At 35.2% G+C, this 22,672-nt stretch overlaps 1 protein-coding gene across 9 annotated transcripts in view; it reads right to left on the reverse strand.

The window, feature by feature from the left end:
- Positions 1-545: 545 nt before the first annotated feature.
- The window catches only part of LOC106876559 (calcium uptake protein 3, mitochondrial), a 444,529-nt gene continuing 422,402 nt past the window's right edge, over positions 546-22,672 (reverse strand). For 8 of the 9 annotated variants that reach the window (XM_089365311.1, XM_089365306.1, XM_089365308.1 and 5 more), the window contains 4 exons: positions 20,208-20,385; positions 19,856-19,964; positions 10,847-11,004; positions 546-5,593 (listed from right to left, as the gene is read on the reverse strand). In XM_089365311.1, the coding sequence (XP_089221437.1) occupies positions 5,516-5,593; positions 10,847-11,004; positions 19,856-19,964; positions 20,208-20,385 (523 nt within the window). In that variant the 3' untranslated portion in view covers positions 546-5,515. Of the gene's footprint in view, positions 5,594-10,846; positions 11,005-16,533; positions 16,579-19,855; positions 19,965-20,207; positions 20,386-22,672 lie in introns of those variants that run through there. The other variant, XM_089365310.1, reaches the window with a different exon arrangement.

Raw genomic sequence — 22,672 nt, forward strand, 5'->3', positions numbered from 1 at the left:
AACCAGTCAGGTGGCCCTGGTATCAATCACATTCGGATAGTGCCTTCTACGTGCCACTGGCACAGGAGCCAGTCAGGGGGCACTGGTATTGGCCATGTTCAGATGGTGCTTTTATGTGCCATCGGCACAGGAGCCAGTCAAGGGGCACTGGCATCAACCACATTCGAATGATGGATTTTATGTGCCACCACAATGGGAGCCAGTCAGGGGGCACTGGCCACAGCTGTGGTTTTGGTTTTACTTGACTCAACAGGGCTTCTCAAGCATATCATATCACCCAACATATCAAGGGTACTTTTAAATGGGCTGGACATGCAACACTGCCATCGGCCATATATATTTTTAAAATATTTTCACATATGCCTTTTTACATTGAATTTCAAGTTAAATCAGAATTTTATTTGTAGTTTTGGAATTTTTTCACCTGCTTCACTCTCTCCTTTTGTATATTGTTTGTCAAAAAGTACTCAATATTTCCATTTTTGTGAAAATAATGATGAAAATGATAAATAAAAAATGATAATAAAAACAAATCAACACTTGAATTAATTGAAATTTCCAATTTTATTAATTAAACAGGAGATGACTGTTAAGTTGAGATATTCACTTCTCAGAATTTTGAAAGACTTTTCAAAAGACACATGTGTAGCAGAAACAGAAATAAAGAAACAATATTTCTTTAAAAAAAGTTACTGTTAATAAAATGTCAACAACATTGTTTAAAAACAAAATAACAAAACTGTTTTAGATGATGATTAAAAGATAAAAATAACAAAAATGTAACAGGTGTAGTAATGAATTAAAAAATCCCAAAATCAACATTGGTTATAAAAAAACGTGAAAAAGGGAAGCCACATTGGAAATTTTTTCTTCAATTTCCTTTTATTAATATATTTAGCATTAATTTTTTCTGATAATTTTCTCCAGTAATCATAAGTTAATAAAATAAATTTTAATAGGATTAAAACAACAGTTTTTTTTTAAAGTGAAGGTTAAGGGTTTAAGTTGTGAAAAAAAATTAATAATAATAGGAATTTTGTAAAATATGTTATCTAAATTTTCTTAATATAAACAATAAACATTGTTATATAATTAAAATGTAAATTAAGATACATTTGTGCAAGTATGACTTTCACTAAGGAAGCAAAATAAGAAAGGTGTTTGTGCAGAAATTCAAGGAAGGTCCATTCCTTAAAATGTGTGTGTGTGTGTGTGTGTGTGTGTGTGTGTGTGTGTGAGAGTGATTAGGTGTGCGTAAATATAATTTCTAACATAAAACTCAGTGCCTGAAATTTGGTTAGAGATGTTATTAATTAGACCATCCATCATTAACGCAGCTGATACTGATTTTAATAACCAAAAGAGGATATTGGTTCCCAGTGGCACTGGAACTTAGAACTTATATGTTTCATAATATATCACAAGGCATTTTGTTTGATGCTCTACTGATTCTGAAAATTCCACTGAATGAAATGACTGACATCTCTAACAAAATGCTTTCATAATACAATAGTTAAAAAAATTGCTTTTACTCTGTAAATACTAGGAAAGCTTGCAAAGCAGTTAATAAACAGCATTGCCAACATTTGGCACAAGCACATCCAAAGACCAAGTCTTCAAAAGTATTAAATTGCTTGTAATAAAGTTAATACGAATACACACACATTTTCTTCATTTCAGAGAACAATAAAATGTGTTCACATCAACTGCAATTTCCATAACTAAAGTTTTGAATAAATGGCAGCAGATTTTCAAGTACTTTGAAACACTTATATTTGTGATTTATGTCCAACATAATTTGTTTATACATATGTGTATGTGTAAAAATATATAAACCTCTATACATACATGCATTTACACATATACATGTGTACACTGACATACATATCTACACGTATGTATACGCATACACACACGCGTCTCCACATACACACATATATAAAACTGATGTTCCATTCTGTTGCTATTCAGTGAGTCTCAAATGATGTTATTATTCAAACAGAAGAGCGAATCATCAATTTATACAAATATAATCTCTAACAGATTCTCATTTTTTAAACAGAAAAAGAAAGTGTATGTTAATATGTACGGATGTGTGTGTGTGTTTTGGCAAATATGTCTTCTTCCTCCTCCTAATCATCATCATTATTTTACATTTGCTTTCCATGGGTTTAGTCAGTTGTCATGGTTTAAATCAGTTTCCACTGAGAGTTGTTTCCCAAAAATATGTGCACACATACATTGGGATTGGTTTCTTTGGCTGGATTCCCTTCCAGCTAGTTTACAGAATGCACAGGGAGCGTTCCTTTGTGACAATCACAGTACAGAGATAAATACTCAACAAGACAAGATTACAGTGAGTCTACAACCTTACACTTTCTCTACTCATTAGCCTATACATATATGTACACTAAAATACATATACACATACACAAGCATAAATGTATACACACACACACATACATGAGTGTGTGTGTATATATATATATATGTGTGTGTGTGTTACACTTGAATGACTGAACAGATGAAAGAAAAGGGCATTCAACATATTTAGTAGTAGTTATATGTGTTACTTAAAACAGTTTTCATTCGGTTCTATGTGACAAAGTTTCGTAGGCTGTTAGTAGAAGCCTGTCTCTTAGACTTTGGATAGTCTGAAAGAGATGGGCTTCTGCCAGAAGCCTGCGAAAATCGAAGACACATTGTGCCAAATCAAATGGATTTAAATAACACACACACACACACACATATATACACATATATATATTATCACCATTGTCATTGTTTAACATCCGCTTTCCATGCTGGCATGGGTTGGATGGAGATATATATATATATATATGGATATCCTGTGAGTGTGCATGTGTAATGAGTATCTCCCCATCTCATCATATTTCTATACATTCAGCTATTTATGTTTCAGAGATATTTATTCATCTCCCCATCCTATCCTATCTGTCTTTTTCTTTGTCTACACACACACACAGATATCTGCATGTGTGCCAAATGCTAATTAACAAAGCAAAATTGCAATGAAATTTCAAATGAACAGTATCAACATACAGAATAAATAGATAACGACATTTTCCCTGACTGCAATGATTGCTTTGAAGCTAATTGCTTCTTATTCACCCACAAGATTTTAAAGGCCATTCGGCACAGATGTGAGCGAGTCTTTGGGATATCATAAACATGTTCAGAAAGGTGGAGTGATATCTTGAAATAATTTCTAATTCCTAATGTAAAATATGCTTATCTATCTACCTAGCAAGCTATCTATCCATCCATCCATCTAATATTTTTTATATCTATCTATCTATCTATCCATCCATCCATCCACCTACCTACCTACCTATCTATCTACCTACCTATCCATCCATCCATCTATCTATCCATCCATCTGTCCATCCCTCTATCTATCCTATCTACCTATATATCTATTTACCTACCTACCTACCTGCCTGCCTGCCTATCTAACTATCTAGGCGAATGGCACAGCATCGTATTGCTCTCTAGCATCTATGCCGTCCCAGGTCGACCTTGAGCGACTGCAACACAACCAAAACATTCTATAGGGGATTAGTGGAGGGGAGGTACGACGACGATCTCGGGGCGAATCAGGGCACTGACGAGGAATACCTGACCCGCCTGTTCAAGACGACTTTCGGGCCGGAACCTATGGACAACTCCCAGAGATCCCTGGCCTAGCAGTGCTATCGAGAAGCGCTACCCTTTCGGAATAAGCTCTATAGACACGGCTCGTGAAATGCGAGGCTGACCCGCCCAAGATGCGGACAGAGCGATGAAACACACTCGTACAGTGTCCAACGATTTCCAACCTGTGGGCTTATGTCGAACGACTGCTACCGCGTGTGGGACGAGTCAGTTTATCAGACGAGTCTATCGTGAATATTGTCGCGCTTCCTTCCTTGAAACAGGAAGAGCCATTTTCATCATACTTGTGGTTATGGCGATAGAATGTGTATGGTGGACACGTCTGAAAGGTCTAGAGACAAACACTTTTCTCTCTGGTGAATCTCTCATCAATTTTTTCAAGTATCACTTGAAGAGAAAGTTAAGAGTAGAGGGAGAAGTTTTGTCTAGTGAACATTTCAAAAAAAAGATGGGTGACTATTGCAAGGATGGCACGTGTGAATGACAGAGCCACCTTGAGCATAAACCTATGAACCAGAAAAAAAAAAGGTAAAAAGAGAGTCACTTACTGTAATGTGTTTCACTGCACAACATTATTGGCCAAGGTTACCGTGGTCTTTTCCATAGGCTTTTCTTCCCACGGGTAAACCTAATCTGTTTCCGCCTTTACACTTTACAACATGATATTTCTGTGATACACGACCCCTATTGATCGTTTATTATTTTTTTTACGATCCCTTTTGATCGAAAATCTACCTCCCCCTTTTTTATTTTTGATATATATTTTTTTCCCTTCTCCTCCCCAAAGAGAAAAGCTCTACCTTGTAACTTGCTCCCTCTGTGTTCAGCCCTGTGTGGCTAATAAAGAAACATATCTATCTGCTTGCCTGCCTGCCTATCTGCCTGCTTGTCTATCTGTTTCTCTATCTATCTATCTATCTGCCTGCCTGCCTGCCTGCCTACCTACCTACCTACCTACCTACCTACCTACTTACCTGCCCGCCTGCCTACCTACCTACCTACCTATGCATGTGTATGTGAGTGTAAGTGTGCGATGCATGTGACTGTATATGTTTCGCTAATCTTGAAACATTCTTCTAAACAATTCTTTGAAAGATATAATCTTCAAGTAAACAACACAGACTTAGTATATATTAACAGGTTTGTAAACATATGAGTTTCTTCTCATACTGCCTAAATATGGACATATCTTGATAACTTTTTTAAAATTCTGCAGTTAGATTTTTGGAATGAACATCACTTATATTTATTATATAAGACAAATGGCTTTTATTAAAACATTTACAGAATACGTAACCCTTCCCATTTATATTTCCCCTCCTATTAACTGAATTCTAAATTTTAAGCTGCTGCTGCTGGTATTACTACTACAGCTACTACTCCTCCTCTACTCTCACATACAAGTGTGTAAATTAACACTTTTTAATTAATGCTTTCATAAACTAATAATGATGTTAGAAAACCAAGACAGCAATCAGCATTTTCAGCTTCAGTAAACAAAAATATAATACTCTGCAATATTATAAATTGGTAATGTTAGGGTTTAACATTTAAATCTGCAGGGTTTTCTTCTAATAAACAAACATAATTTCACATACACACACGTGTGTGTGTGTGTGTGTGTATATATATATATATATATATATATACACACACATATATATATATACACATATACACACACACACACACACACACACACATATATATATATATATATATATATATATATATAGGCATGAATAGGCTGAATATATATAAATGGAATAGTAAATATTAGTAAATTTATGGTATCTTCAATTCGGGCAGATTTAGTGATGTTGAGATAGTGAATCTTGTGTTAGTACATAGCTTTCATCTCTTGTTTAACACAGTTTTTAAATGTGTTCCAGTTACCATGCTGTGTCATAAGGTGTGCCTGAAAGCAAATAATAATAATAATAATAATAATAATAGTGATAACAACAACGATGATAATAAAAGTATCAGTTTCAAATTTTGGCACAAGGCCAGCAATTATATCAAGCCCCAGCATTCAGCTGGTACTTAGTTTAGTGACCCTGAAATTATGAAATGCAAAGTCAATCTTGGTGGAATTTGAACTGAAAATGTAAAGACAGATGAAATGCCAATAACCATTTCATCCAGCGCACTAACGATTCTGCCACCTCCCCACCTTAATAATGAAATAATAATAATGATAATAATAACAATAATAATAACCTAACAAATACAAACAAGAAGTCATACTACCTAACAAATACGAAGAAGAAGAAGAAGAAACAACAAAAGCTATAAAACAAATGAAATCCAAACTAAAACTAGAACAGCAACGGACCATGATAAAACGATGGCAAGAAAAGCCCCTACATGGTAAATACTGGGCTAAACTAAATGCAAAAGAAATACACAGAGAAAAATCCCAGCAATGGCTGAGAAGCTCAGGACTCAAGGCAGAGACTGAAGGATTTTTAATTGCTGCACAAGACCAAAGCCTCCCCACCAGAAATTACCAAAAACACATAATGAAAAGAAATATAACAAGTAACTGTAGAATATGTGGAGATCGACAAGAAACAATAAATCATATTATCTCTGGCTGTCCAGTCCTGGCTAAGAAGGAATATATTCACAGACACGACAGAGCTGGGACCTATATACACTGGAAGCTATGCCAACACTATGGAATAACAACAGAAAAAAGATGGTATAAACACACGCCAGAAAAGGTCACAGAAAATGAGAAAGCAACCATACTCTGGGATATGCCAATACACACAGATAGAGAAATTAAGGCAAATAGACCAGATATAGTTGTCAAAGATCATGAAGAAAAAAAAATGCTTTCTAATTGATGTATCAATACCAGCGGATGACAACGTTTCCCTAAAAGAGATGGAAAAACTTTCAAAATACAAAGACCTGGAAATAGAGGTAACTCGAATGTAGAATCTAAAAACAGAAGCAATTCCTATCCTAGTAGGTGCCTTAGGTATAATAAAAAAATATTCAGACAAATACATAACAAAAACACCAGGACTTACAAATATATATAACATACAGAAAATTGCACTACTGGGCACTGCACACATCCTAAGCAAAACACTTTCAATACAGTAACCATAAGAGCAAACAACAGCACATACTCAAGGCACACAGAGCACGTGATAAAAATAAGACTACTGAATAATAATAATAATAATAATAATAATAATAGATTCAAATTTTGCGACAAAGGCAGCAATTTTGGGGAAGGGGATGAATTGATTATATTGACCCAGTGTTCAACTGGTACTTCTCAACCCTGAATGGATGAAAGGTGAAGTTGACCTTAGGCCTGATTTTTCTCTCAAGCGCTTACATTCTGTCACACATGCACATTGAGACTGCATATTCAGCGAAGCATATTCGGCATCCTTTCTCTAAAGATAAGATAATAATTCTTGTGATGCCTCTCTACCATGAAACTCATGCCAACAGCTCTTAAGCTTCTCATCTCTCGAGAACCAGAACGAAAAACTTATGCCTTAAGCTACAAATACCAAATGCTGTTCTTACACACACACACACTCTCTTTTTCTCAGATTTTCATACACAATTATCCCAGGTGACATAAAAACAGCAAAACAACAATTTGACTGATTAACAGCAAATTCACTCAGCAACACACTTCAACCATTACAACAACAGATTCTGCTCCTATGAACAAAGCTACTTTCATACATCACACTTCTCCTTTCATCGCAGACTATTCAACCACACTTGTCTTTCCTCACTGCGTCTCACTTTCTACACCTCTCAACAGGAAAACACTGCCTGGTTTTTCCTTCCCCAGCACTGCAACTGTTTGGAATTCCCTTCCTGTTTAGACTGCAACAATGTCAAAAGTATAGGAGGCAACTGTAGCCATAGGTCATGGCTACTGCCCTCTCTCCCACTACTCCTCACTAACTCATTTAAAAAACAAATACATAACTATTTTGATTTCACTATAAATTTCAACAGCAAAAACAAATAAATAAATAATGATGACATTGCATTACATTAACAAAGTGTCACACAGATTTCAATAACAAGAATGTTACACAACTACACATAATGATAATGTATAGATTATTTTCAACAGCTGTACTAAGCAAAATCTAGAAATACAGACATACTAGATATTATTATTATTATTATTATTATTATTATTATTATTATGAAACTATGTTTTTGTTGCTAAACTGGCTGTGTATTTTGTATTTATTTTTCAAATAACAGAGAAATTACATTAGATGAGGTGGAATAAAACTATTTAAGTAAAAAAAACAAAAAACCTTCACTATTCATGCTCACATGTGTCGGGTGAATGTGGTGCAACATGCAAATAAGATTATAAGAAGTCAATGTCAAACTTCCTAACTCCTATAAATCAGACAGTAAAATGATGATAGTGGTTCTATGTTTCAAGCAAAGCTCTTCTTCAGAAACAGAGGAAAGTCCAATAGAAAAGGAAGATGGAGAAAAAAAAAAAAAAATCACCAATGATTCACATGTGGTTACATTTTGAAATATACATATATAAAATTGAAGAAATTGGAATCATGAAAAAGGATTATGGTTGGACAAGGGCAAACCTGTCTGACAGACATGCCCTCACAGCAGACATCATATGTAGCTAAACAGCTAACAAATTTGAACCTCAACAAACAGAGAAAATGTCCTTAAAGTCAAAGATTTTAAACTAACAGAAACAATACTTATATATCGCTTGAAGAAACACAACTGGATCTCATTATGCAAACAAACAGTTGCATAATCGAAAAACTGTATTCTTGGAGAACTACATTGTGTCGAAACATTTGTAGTGAATAATAAAGAAATGTCCAACCATAATCCTTTTCCTTGACTCCAATTTCTACAGTTTTATACTCACATACGACGAATGCCTACATTTAAACTTAGAAATATATAATAATACTACCAATAGTACTGGGTAATTCTAACGGAATATAACTATATATATATATATATATATATATATATATATATATATATATATATATATATAATCTTGGGACTGAAAATGTCTGCAGCTGAAGATAGCCTTAAAACATCCTTTATATCAACAATATATACTGATGTAATGACAGTTTGTGTATAAAGCTTGAAACACGTGTACCGCGATATCCTTTGTGTTCTGTTTTCAATTTACATTCAATATATATATATATATATATTGGAGCCTGGTGTAGCCATCCGGTTGCACCAGTCCTCAGTCAAATCGTCCAACCCATGCTAGCATGGAAAGCGGACATTAAACAATGATGATGATGATGATACACACACACAAAGATCAAGGAGTACTTGATGATACTTAATTATCAGTATATTACCCTCTTCAAATCAATTAAAATATATAATCAATTACAACACATACACACAAAATATTTAAAATTAGTTATATTATTAATTAAGTTCAATCGAGTTTGTTTTTTTGGAAAGAATAGACTATAAAAGCTTTCACTTTTATATTAATAACTATGGAAGACTGGTGGGACTATTATCTGCATAGACTGTAAAGGCTAGGTTGCAATTGAGGGAGATAATTTAGGAGTTAGTTATAGGTCTACTTATTGAATTTATTTACCGATACTGTTTTTGTACTAAGGGTAAATATGTTTCTTTGTTGTAATTTAATTAATAATGTCGGTGTTTAATCCTTCCTAGAATGAAGATTGAATAAATTTGGTGATATCTAAGGTATGTTTGTTCTCAAACAATACTTATTTTAGTGCTGTTGATACCACCGGATTGAATGGTACTGCCCAGGTGTCGAAACCATAGTGATATCCATGGGGCACCTGATCAAGGAGGAGTGTTGGATTGTTGGTACGGCTGTTGTTGTATGTGTGGAATAGTTTTATATATAAGACATCTATTTGATATACACACACGTGTGTGTGTGTGCGTATATATATATATATATATATATACACACGTATATTTATGTGAAACATGGGCCGTGACTGCTGAGGACATGCGTAGGCTCACAAGGAATGAAGCCAGTATGCTCCGATGGATGTGTAATGTCAGTGTACATACTAGACAGAGTGTAAGTACCTTGAGAGAAAAGTTGAACTTAAGAAGCATCAGTTGTGGTGTGCAAGAGAGACAATTGCGCTGGTATGGTCATGTGGCGAGAATGGACGAGGATAGCTGTGTGAAAAAGTGCCACACCCTAGCAGTTGAGGGAACCTGTGGAAGTGGTGGGGCCAGGAATTAACCAGTGAATGAGGTGGTGAGGCACGACCTTCGATCATTGGGCCTCACCGAGGCGATGACTTCTGATTGAGACCTTTGGAAATATGCTGTGTGTGAGAAGACCCGGCAAGCCAAGTAAGACCTAAATCCAAGGCCTCTGCCAGGTGTGTAGCCAACCCACTTATGCGTACCTTCCTTCATTGGACACTAAACTTCGATTGTGAAGACCTGTTGAGGCAAGTGAAATCGAAATCGAAAATCGACGACTGGCACCTATGCCAACGTTGTCTCCTTCATTGGACACGAAACTCGGCTTGCAAAGACCTGTTGGGGTAAGCGAAAGCGTGATGGCACTTGTGTCCAGTGTTGCCTTTCTGGCACTTGTGCCAGTGGCACGTATAAAGACATTCGAGTGAGATCGTTGCCAGTGTCGCTGGACTGGCTCCTGTGCAGGTGGCACGTAAAATACACCATTTTGAGCGTGGCCATTGCCAGTACCGCCTGACTGGCCTTTGTGCCAGTGACACGTAAAAGCACCCACTACACTCTCGGAGTGGTTGGCATTAGGAAGGGCATCCACCTGTAGAAACTCTGCCAAATCAGATTGAAGCCTGGTGTAGCCATCTGGTTCACCAGCCCTCAGTTAAATCATCGAACCCATGCTAGCATGGAAAGCAGACGTTAAATGATGATGATGACCAATATACACGCATATATATATGTACCTATCATAATCATTTAAAAGGATGTTGTACATACATAGACACACATACATGTATGTATATATATATATATATATATATATATATATATATATATATATCTTCATTTAAAGGGATATCAAATAATGATGCTTATACATCAAATATATATATATATAAAAGCATATCCATATATGTACACACATATGCAAATGAATACTTACACGAGCTCCCCTGTGAATTCTGTCTTTCATAATGGAGATAAATTCTTTATGGCTCAAATGACCATCTCCATCAGCATCAAATATCTGAAATACTGTGTTTACTACATGAGGGCCAAGAGTGAAGCCGGTACAAATTTTTACGGCTCGTTGAAATTCCTCTGCAAAATAAAAATTGAAGAAAATGTTGTAATGATATTTTGTACATACATCATATGTGTCATTATATACTTGGACCTCACATTTCTTTCTTTCTCTCACTCCCTTTCCAGGTGGGCAAGCCATATATTCACCTCATCAGCAAGACACCTGCTCATCTCCTATTATAGTTTCTTATCTGTTCACTCTATAGCCCACTTGGTTGAGGGGTTTTATCGCATCAGTACTTGGCAACCTCACTGCTGCTGGTGCCACATAAAATGCACCCAGTAGACACCCTGTTAAGTGGTTGGTGTTAGGAAGGGTATCCAGCTGTGGAAACCATGCCAAATCAGACACAAATCTCTTTCAATTCTATCTCTATTCTTTCCCGTCTACATTCACCCTGTATGTGCAAACCATTTCTCTCTTTCTTTCTAGCTGGAGAAGCCAACTATCTCCTCTCCAGGGAGACAACTGCTCTTGTCTGTCTACCATACTTTCACCTTCCTCTACATTATATGCCAACAAAGAAGTCTTGTGATTTACTTGGCAACATCACTAGTGCTGGTGCTACATAAAAAGCACCCAGTAGACACTTTGTAAAGTGGTTGGCATATTAGGAGGGGCAGCATCCAGCTATAGAAACTGTACCAAAGCAGACACTGGAGCTTCATCTAGTCCTTTGGCTTGTTAGTTATTGCTGAATTGTCTAACCTATGCCAAACACGGAAAATATGTGTTAAATGGTGATGGTTATTGTAGTTATATTTATGTTCTGGCATGTAAGATGAACATTTAGTCTTAAAATATAGGAGCACCATATTAATTTCAAGCAATTTTTATGAATTCTTTTGAGAATCTCTCCTTGTTCATGCAGGATATTTATATAGAGGCTGGTCAAATTAAAATAGTGTTTCCCAATCATTTTTTTCTCACAGATATCCCACTAAAACACTTGGGTGTAACTCCCACACCTTTCCACCAAATTATAATTCTATATAATAAAGGTAATGGTTACAATTTGAACTTAAAATAAATGTAAGTAACCTTATTATTCTCTTTATCATGATATATTTTTAATAATGTGAATAAAAATGAGAAAGAGAGAATAATTAACATAAATTAAAGAAAGAACAGTTAGCATAATACACATTATTTAGTAATATGATTAAAGTAACAATAATTCATAGAGAACACATCATTTACTTGTGCGATTCCTGTGGTTGGTGACCAGCAACAAGTTTTGCAATATAAAGGTTTTAAATTTGATAAAAGAAATTGTAAATCCCCAAGCTCTACAAATTCCATTTTGGTTTCTTTTCTTGGTCAGAATTAGATTTATTGTGCATGTTCTACCAGATAGGAGGATAGAAACAATGCCAAATAGCTTGGCTTCATTCCACAAAATAGGATATATCAGACTGCATTGTAACCACATTCCTCACAGACTTTGATTTGCAAAAAAAAAAAAATAATAATAAAAAAATAAAAATAAATAAAAATTCATCTTTATTATTTTGTAGAATTTTGTAGATAAATGATACTCTCTTGTAAATCAGTTTGTTCTGTTTTGCTCACAATTGCATTTTTTGCTGTTAAGAATCCTCCTCAGTTAAATTAAACCATTAAATCTTTCTTCAATTGTTGTAAACTTGTACAATAAATCTTTATATTATCATCAGTAAATAATTATCAACTAATTTTCACAGATGGAGCTTGAGAACTTCTTTCTGCCAAGGTTTCACTTGTTCAATTCAATTTTCCTTATAGAGCTGTTTGATGCATTCTTTGTATGTGTTATATTATAATTGAGCAAGATCGTTGCCAGTGCCCCTGGACTGGCTTGTGCGGGTGGCACATAAAAGACACCATTTCAAGCGTGGCCGTTTTCGTGCGGGTGACACGTAAAAGCACCCACTACACTCTCTGAGTGGTTGGCGTTAGGAAGGGCATCCAGCTGTAGAAACCTGCCAAATCAGACTGGAGCCTGGTGTTGCCATCCGGTTTCACCAGTCCTCAGTCAAATCGTCCAACCCATGCTAGCATGGAAAGCGGACGTTAAACGATGATGATTCCTTGCATTTTCAAATCCATGTTTATTCATCATGTCACAAGTATCAGGAAGTAAGAATAACATCAATTTCTTTAACTACTTGGTCATTGTGATTTATAGGTAAAAATTCAACAATGGTGTCATAAAGATATGGACAAATTGTTTCAAACAGAATGTTTTTGAATCCAAGCAGAAGCCAAAGAATGTTTTAAGTTTGAGCTTTGATTTTCTTAATAGTGAGACCAAGTTTTAAGACTGCGGATCATTAAGCTTTTTAACATAGTGAATTAACCAGTGAATTAGTAAATTTTAAATAGATTAAGCAGTTTATTTTTTCATATATGATAAGAGACCATTTGAACTGTTGCAGATGATGCACTACCAGTTGCACATAATACCATCTTAACGGAAGGGAATATATCTATCTTCAAGGTAACTTTTTGAAAGAATCACAAAACACACATAAACTATTAATAAAGCTTCATTGCCTGATACAATTGTACTGTTATGATGCAGGCTAAATTATGACTTCCTCAGTTCCATGCACAACTGATTTCCAATATCTTCACCCAGTTCATCAATTCGGCAATTGACATTACTATAACTGAAAAAGAACTGATTTCAAAATGTCTGCATCAACTTAAAGGATTGTGAGAATTCCTGAAGCTGTGGATATTACTATTATCTTTCCAACTGTATGTGGTTTTTCCATTGTTAACTAATAGTTATAATATCTTGTGGGAAACAATTAGATAAGTTTTCAGATTTCCATTAGATTTTTTAAATATCAATATTTCTAAAAAGAAAAAGAAAAAAAAGGAAAAAAAGTCGTCGGCAGACCCAATAACTAGCTGTAACTTGTTTTATGATATTTCTTTGACACTTTCTTCAGATCTATGTTTCTAATGTGTAAGATTATATTCTGTGAAAAGCAATTAAGCATTTTTCAAAATTTCATATTTTTTGTTTGTTTTCTTCTTTGTTTTTCAATTTTTTCTTGGATTCTATTTTTATTTGTTACGTTTGAAAAAAATTTCTTTTTCAGAACTTCAAAATTATTTTTTAAATAAAAATATTATGAACAATTCCATGCATATAAATGGTAGAAGACAGATTGCAACATCTACTTTTGATTTGTGTTCTTGTATGTAAATGTGATGATATCACATTTTATTTTTCATACAAATTACTGAAAGAGAAAGTAAAGAATTTCTTAGTGAAAGCTCATAATTTGTACACACATACACACACACTATGAATGAAGATTTTATAATCAATGTTGTCTTGAGATATGGACACAATGGGCAGTTTCCTGAGGGCAGGGGCAAAGGTAGGGTAAATGGCGCTCAGGGAAAGCATCAAAATTGACCCCCCCCCCCGCCCAACCAAAAAATGGAAACTCGCATAGAAATGGCTTCATTAGAAAATGATGTTGGCCAAAATTGCACCCCACTTCAAAGTGGCACCCAGGGTATGTGCCCTGCTTGCCCCACCCTAACTATGCCCCTGCCTGAGGGATAGGGGTGTAATCCATGTATGCACAGAGCCTTGCTTTGTCAGGGAGGGTCCTACAAAGCTATCAAGCAAAACCTGTTCAAAATTCTTTCACACATGTATGCACACATACACAAAAAAATGCTGTCCTCTGTTTCACAGTGCTTGAATATGCAAAATTATGTGACACTAGCAATATTAATATGGAGAAATAATATTTATCCCTACTTAAATGTGGATGTTCTGTTAGAACAAACTATACTGCGGTAGATACCACGAGAGAAACTCTCATATTGGCCTTTGGTGCATATAAGCATGCTTGTTTATATCACTAGTGGGGAGATAAATCCATGCCGTTTCTGGCACTAGTAGCAACACTCATACCAGGGTATTCTTCTACCAGATCATCATGCAATCACCTTGCTTATTCACAAATGATACCATCAGAGTTTCTCATTTATCCAAATCAGCAACAATTTCTCCACTTCTTCAATTGTCTGTAAAATCTGTTTAGTAAGAATTGTCACTCTTCTTGCATCATCAGCTCCCTTGATCGTATCTTTGTTTCTGAGAATAGTAGAGATCATTGATTTTACCATACTAAACTGGGTTGCAAGATCAGAGACAGAACCACCATCTTTATGTTTGGCAATAATTTCTCTCTTCACCTCTATCATAATCTTTTTTTCTTTTCACTTTGGTATCATTATTATTCTTTGGTCCCTTGGTGCCTTATCTAATAATTTCTAAAAGAAACACAAAGCACAATAAAATTCAAGAGACAACATGGGAAATTCAAGCAGTGATGTGCAATGAGTGCAATTAGCCAGGCAGCATCTGACACTCTTGTTGCCAACCATTGACGTTGGCTTACCTGCTCATGACACTGTTCTTCACCAAACATGTTTTATGTTAAAAAAAAACAAATGATTGTAAACCAATTTATTTGTGATGAGAGGCATTCATAAAAACTGAATTCACTAAATTTGAACTGTAGAGTGGACATAAAAGCTGAAATAACTAAGAATATTTAAATCTGGAGAAAACCTTTGTGTTGTTACTTGATATTCTAAAACCAGCAACCAAATCTCCTTCAAAATGACACCCAGCTTTCTTGGTGACATATGAACACAATGGATAATATAAGAGTCATAGACATAGTTTATCTAGAATGGTTTCAACTGGAAATTTGCTTATATTTGGATATCTGATTGATTAGGGTTTGCTTGGGGTTAATCTTCAATGTCAGCTGTAATAAACTTTACACATTCATCTTTCTTTGCTTTGCCTTCAAATACTACCTGTGCTCAACAATGTATTTCTTCTTTCTCAGATGAACAAAATATCTAACAATAATATAAGGAATCAGTTCAATTACTGATAAAAAAAATCTACTTTGCTACCAGGCAAGAACCTAGTATAGAGCTAATATATTTATTCTCTGTTCTCAATATTTTGGACACCTCAGATAATGTTAATTCCATAAGGAATATTTTCTATTATGAATGAAGAAATTAGATTAGTCCATCATGAGAAGCACCAAGATTATTGCTATTTCCATTTAATTTTTTCTGTTGCAGCTGCTGATCTCAGAATCTATAGAGTTGTATAGTGTGTTCGTCTTGGCAGTAGGAGATCAACATCTGACTGTGAGCAACATGTTTAAATTTCCCCTTAGTAGTATGTTTTCATGCTGGATCCAAATATTTTTAGCTTAAATTTAATTCTTGAAGTGCTTAACAAAAACTTTGGCCAATCAAAATATTGATTCAACAAATAAAAAAAAGACAAACTAAATACTGGAACACACTGTTTTAGTTTTCTAAAATTGATTATTTCAGATAAATATATATATATATATATATATATATATATATATATATGTGTGTGTGTGTGTGTGTGTGTGTGTGTGTGTGTTTACAAACAGGCACATAGACATACATATACACATGCACACACACAACATCAAGAGTTATTCTTTTCAAACTGCTTTGTCACTTACCAGCATATTTGAAGTCTCTTATGAGACAGCTTCATGATTCTTGAGCTACAATTCAACATTAATAGTCAACAAAATTGTTTATATTATAGCATTTGTACCTATTAAAAATTTTTTTTTATACCTCTTTCTTTCACTTTTACCTCCTCCTCCTCCCTCTTTTCATCCAAAATGAGGGGTAAAAGAAAAAAAAAAGTTCTCAAATTGCAGAAAAGAATTTATATGAATTGATTTACTAGTTAGTACCATGAATATCTTGTTTCAGGAAGATCTTTTGAATGCATTTTTTATTAGGTCACATTCTTTAGTTATATTACCAAAAAGAGCGGCAGAGTAAATAAATAAAAACTGACCTGGGATTTGGATATAAGGCTAAACTATTAATCAATTCTTTTAAATTGTTTTTTCTCTTCTTTTCCTATTTTTTATATATATGAGTCTATTTCTTTACCTGTCTAGTATGTATCATTTGTAATATATATCTGAATTGTTGTGTGTGTGTGTGTGTGTATATATGTGGTTGTGCGGTCTCTAATTTCTATTATTCATTTTTCCCTCATGAACAATAAATCATTTGGTCATTAAGTGAGTAAAAAATTCCTTAACTTTCATAGACTAAAAGAAAATATAACAAACAACTGATTCATTTTAAGAACACAGAACTTTTGGTGGAATTTTTTAATGCTTAATTTAAGGGATAGGTCACTAGACTTATTTAATCAGACCTCCTCAGCTACAACTTATCTCGTTTTATTAGATACATAAAGAATGATGTAGGTTAAATGTTAGTTTCCAAAATGTGGTCTTGGATTTGATCCCATAGCTTGGAACCTTGGATGAGAGTGCATGCATACATACATATATATATATATTTACACTTCACCTTATAAGTACGTGTGTGTTTGTTTGTGAGTATCTCAGTGGTTAGAACGTCAAGCTTACGATCGTGAGGTTGTGAGTTTGATTCCCGGCCCGGGCTGTGTGTTGTGTTCTTGAGCAAGACACTTTATTTCACGTTGCTCCAGTTCACTCATCTGTAGAAATGAGTTGCTACATCACTGGTGCCAAGCTGTATTAACCTTTGCCTTTTCTTGGATAACATCAGTGGTATGGAGAGAGGGGAGGCTGGTATGCATGGGTGACTGCTGGTCTTCCATAAACAACCCTGCCCAGACTTGTGCCTTGGAGGGTAAATTTCTAGGTGCAATCCCATGGTCATTCATGACCGAAGGGGGTCTTCTCTCTCCTCTTCATATGCATTGAGATTATATATATATAGTCATATGATGAAGATGATGATATATATATAGTATGTTTTGACTAAATTTGATAATTTGTAGAAAAGGAATAGAGAGCACAATATCGTACCCAAAAATAAAGGTATTTAAAAATATCAAATGAATCAGACTATAGCAGGGAGATAAGAGTTTACTCTTAAGTAGCTGCCTTCAGCTTCCACTGTGGCTTCAAGACAGCTCTGGTTCCTGGTGCATGTGTTCCTCACTGTATCAGGTGAAAAATCTTCAAACACCTCCTTGATCTTGGCCACCAGCTAGCTCAGCCTTGGTACTGCAGGCAGAATGGGTGGTGTCTTCCTTAACAACTATGCCCCACACATAGTAATTGATGGGATTATGATTGAGAAAATTAGGAGGTCAGAAATTGGTGAAGTTGTAGAAATTCTCCAACAACCACAGTTATCTCTTTCTGGAAGTATGGCAAGAAGCCTATTCCTGCTGCAACACCTATGGCCTTCCAGCAAAAACTCTCTCTAGCCACAGTCTCCAACAGCTTCACATTGCCATCTGAATTGAGCCTAAGACCCTGTTGAAGGCTGCGGGGCAGCATGACATCATCCTTACTGGAGACACACCCAGAGGCCATCACAGTTTGGGGGAACTTGGTTTTATTGATATGTAGGCTGTCAAATAGATTGCAGGAAAGCCACCAGATGTTCTGGGTGTTGTGCAACTGGTCCTGGAAGAAGTTCTTTTCATCTAAGAAAAACCAGATCATCCCTTAGCTCAACAGGATGCCTGACTTTGCGCAGGAGTTTCTTTGTCTTTCACAAGTGATTCTTTCTTAAGTGTAGATGTTAGAATTTTTCCCTGATGTCTCTTGTAAGAGTCCTTGTTCAGGACCAGCTTCAAAGTGGTAACTCCAACACCAATCCCTAATTCCTTTGCTTGGATTTTCCATCACCTTACCCTCCAATTGTTGGATGAATTCCAGCATGCGGATGCAGTCAGAACATCTGTTGTGTCCCTCCATGCTGGCCATGGCTTGTTAGTCTTTGTTACAGCCATTCATGTCCTATCTTACAACCTTTATAGTGTTTGCTGAGTATTGAGCCGCAGTCATGATGTTAACATTTTGACAACCAGCATGCAGCATCGTGATTCAGGTAACTATTTTCCAATATTCAGATGGCTTCCAGTCCTCCATGTCAACTAACTCTTTCTCAACTGCAACTTTAATCTTTATGCTCTCCAACACTAATGATTGTTCACCAATACAAGACATAAAACAAGTCATCAAATTTAGCTCAAATACTCCGTATAATATATAAGCTCAAGCATGTGTGGGCATTTAAGAAGCTTGGTTCTTAACCATTCTACTTACTAAACCAGAGGTTAGCCTTGCAGGCCTGCAAACGCTCTTCTTCTTTTCAACTCTCCTCAAATCCTCCCTCAACAACCCCCTTGCCCTCCCTCCATCATCTTTAGCCACACGTTTCTTCTCACTAAAAGCGTTAGCACAAGAAAGGAAATTGGACAATAAAAAAATATTGTCCAAAAGAACAATGAGTAACTTGATGTTTAAAGATGTGCAAAAAGAAATGAGTGAAAATACTTGCAAAATGTACACAGGAAACACTGAAAGTTACTGATTTCTCCAATGCAAGATTCATCTCCTATTTATCTAAACGGTACTTCAGATGAAATCAGTAGTGATAAAAAGAAGAGTATGGCAGCTTGCTGGAGATGGTATGTAACTAACTAGTTCAAAGAGAAACCCAAAATATAAGTAGCTGAAAATATAACACTTGCCATGAACAACATCAACATTTTATGTCTAATTTTCGATAATGAATTGGGTTGGAGGGTTTTTCTAAAGCAGGTGTTTTCACAGCTGAATGCCTTTCCTATCACTAACTCTTTTAGTTGTATCTTAAGATGTGCAGGGGCATGGTGTAACAGTTTTGATGTCAAGATAGCCACGATAAGCTGTAAACTATGAAAATATCTAGCCAGGTACTTTGTATCTATGTTCCATCCTTAAGCTATAGAATGACAATTTGGAAAATGCAATGTCTGCAGCTTACCTTGAGATACCGACTGTTCAGCAAAGGTATACATTCTCATTGAAATTTGAAAGTCATCAAGATTATTCAGAAACTGGCAAAAGCTTTTGAATTCTTCAAAAGTTATTCCCTGTAAAAATTATTAAAAAAATAAGTTTATTTTGAAAAATAGTTCTGAGAAAATATTGTCTAAATTGTATGTAGGGATACCAACAATATAAAGTAGTTACCATGAAAAGCAGCGGTCCATATGTATGCATATGTATAAGCATATATATTATCAGCAGGCACACACGCATACACACACGTATATACTAGAATCATAAGAAATTATTTGTCTGAAAATACTTATAATAGAAAACAAAGTACAAACCTTTTCTTCTGGCATCCTCTCTCTGACACGTCGAATACACTCTTCAACTTCATTCTTCTCCAAGACTGTATAACGTAAGAGAATACGTGCAAAGTCTTCCTCAGATATTCTTTGCATACCTTTGGAGAAATCGGTAAATTCCAACTGAATAACTTCTGTCTGCAAATTTTCCATGAATCTTAAAAAAGAAAAAGAGAAAAATAAAAATCATAATCACAACGATTTATAACATTGGCATAGGGTCACAATTTTTAAGGCTGAGAATAGCCAATGACATAGACTTTGAGTACTTGGCTGGTACTTTATTTGATTCACACCAGAAGGATACAAAGTAAACATTAGAAGGACTTGTTCTCAGGCATAGACAACCAGAACATATTCTGTTGTGATTCTATCAATTCAACACCATCAACTATAGTATTAGTGGTAGTGGAGGTGGTGGAGGAGGATTTCTTATTTAAACACACAGCTAGCAATTTAGTAATTCTCGGTTGGGTGGGTGAAGGATCTGCTGTTATTATCAAACCCAGTAATTAAGAAGTATTTTATTCTATCAACCTTGAAAGAGGGGTCGAAACCCAGAACACAAAAGATCCAGAAAAATTCCTGCAGTCTTTTATCTAATGCTTTAATAATTCGGGTAACTAACACCTTAATAATAATAATGGTTTCAAAGCACTCTCAGGGGTGAGGTAAATCAATACTTAATCTATTGACCCCAAAAGGATGAAAGGCAAAGTTGACCTAGGCAGAATTTTAACTGAGAACGTAAAACAGAAGAAATACTGCTAAACATTTTGCTCAGTGCGCTAATGATTCTTCCAGCTCACTGCCTTAATAATGATGATGATGATGATTATAATAATAATAATAATAATGATGATGATGATGATGATGATGATGATGATGGTTTTTGATTTCAGTAAAAGGTCAGTAATTCTTTGGGACTCTACTTGATACTACCGATCCCCTGTACCTGACCAGTGCTGTACTTTATAAAATCCGAAGGGCTAAAAAGTAAAGTTGACTTCATCAGGAACTGAATTTAGAAATACAAGAAACTGAAACAAATGTTGCAAAGTATTTTTCCTGGTGCTCTACCGATTCTACCAGCTTGCCACCCTATATAAGAGCAGTAACAGTTTCTGATTTAAGTGTAAAGCCAACAATTCTGATCCTCACACATGACTGGTACTTTATTCTCTTGATTCTGGAAGGATAAAAGATGAAGTTGATCCAGGTGGGAATTGAGCTCTGAGCATAAGAGTTAAAAGAAATACTGGAAAGCAATTTTTCTAAAGTTCTAAGAATTTTACCAGCTCATGGAGAATTAACCAGATATATTTATCAAAGACAGATTCGAACATCTTTGTACTGTACTTTGATGAATATTTCAATCACATTTGACCAATAAATAAGTCAGAAGCTGAGAGACTTTCAGAGTATAAAGATTTTGAAATGGAAATAAGTAGGATATGAGGAAACAAAGTTAAAATACTGTGTAATTGGATATGATAAAGAAGGGCATGAACAAAAATATATAGATGATAACTCACAACTCTACTTATAATGCTATAATATAAAAGAGAAGCAGATCGTCTGTCGCCCATCACAACATCTATTAGAGGAAGGGAAAGAAAAGGAGCAAATAGAATATTTGTCCCTGTATTTTTAGAAGAAGAGAAAAGATTTTGAGAGAGAGTGTGTGTATGTATGTAATAGATAGATAGGTAGTATTGTCACCACAGTAACTAACATGTTTTGATTAAAAACATGGAAATTTTAAGTGCAAGTCTGTCAACACAAAACAACACAGCTTCAAAAAAAAAAAGACTTTCATTATATAAACAATATAGTTATTTCATGGTTGAGTGTGTGTGTTTCTCTGTGTGTGTATTTCTGTGTGTGCATGTGTATGTGAGCATGTGTGTGTGAGCATGTGTGTGTGTGTATGAGAGAGAGACAGAGAGTGCATGTGTAAAAGATAGATGGAAAGGTTGACTGCTGTCACCAGAGTAACTAACAAGACTTTTACTATATCAAAGTCAACTATTATCGGAAATTACATGTATGATTAACAAATATTTTTACCTGCAGTATAGCAATGAGTAAAAGCCTAGTACAAAATAATAACTCTCCTATGGCCACATCCTATGCAAGATACTTTTAATCTAATATCACTACCACCCAAAAGATAAATATATTCTCATCACAATTACAATCAGTAAAATAACAATGCATACATTTACATAATCAATATCCAACACAATAACACTCCACCACATGGTAGCCAAAACACCCTCAAATCACACCCTAATGATTAAAATAAAGGATACAATCAATGGACAATGCAGGCCCTCATATACAAAAAGATGCTATTACCATACGTCTCCTCAGAGATGCCCAGAGGATAAACAACATCCCAAAGAATGTGCCAGAAACACACACAACTCTTTACACATTTA

Source organism: Octopus bimaculoides, chromosome Z, assembly GCF_046866305.1.
Source record: "Octopus bimaculoides isolate indiv1 chromosome Z, ASM4686630v1, whole genome shotgun sequence".
Lineage (NCBI taxonomy): Eukaryota > Metazoa > Mollusca > Cephalopoda > Octopoda > Octopodidae > Octopus > Octopus bimaculoides.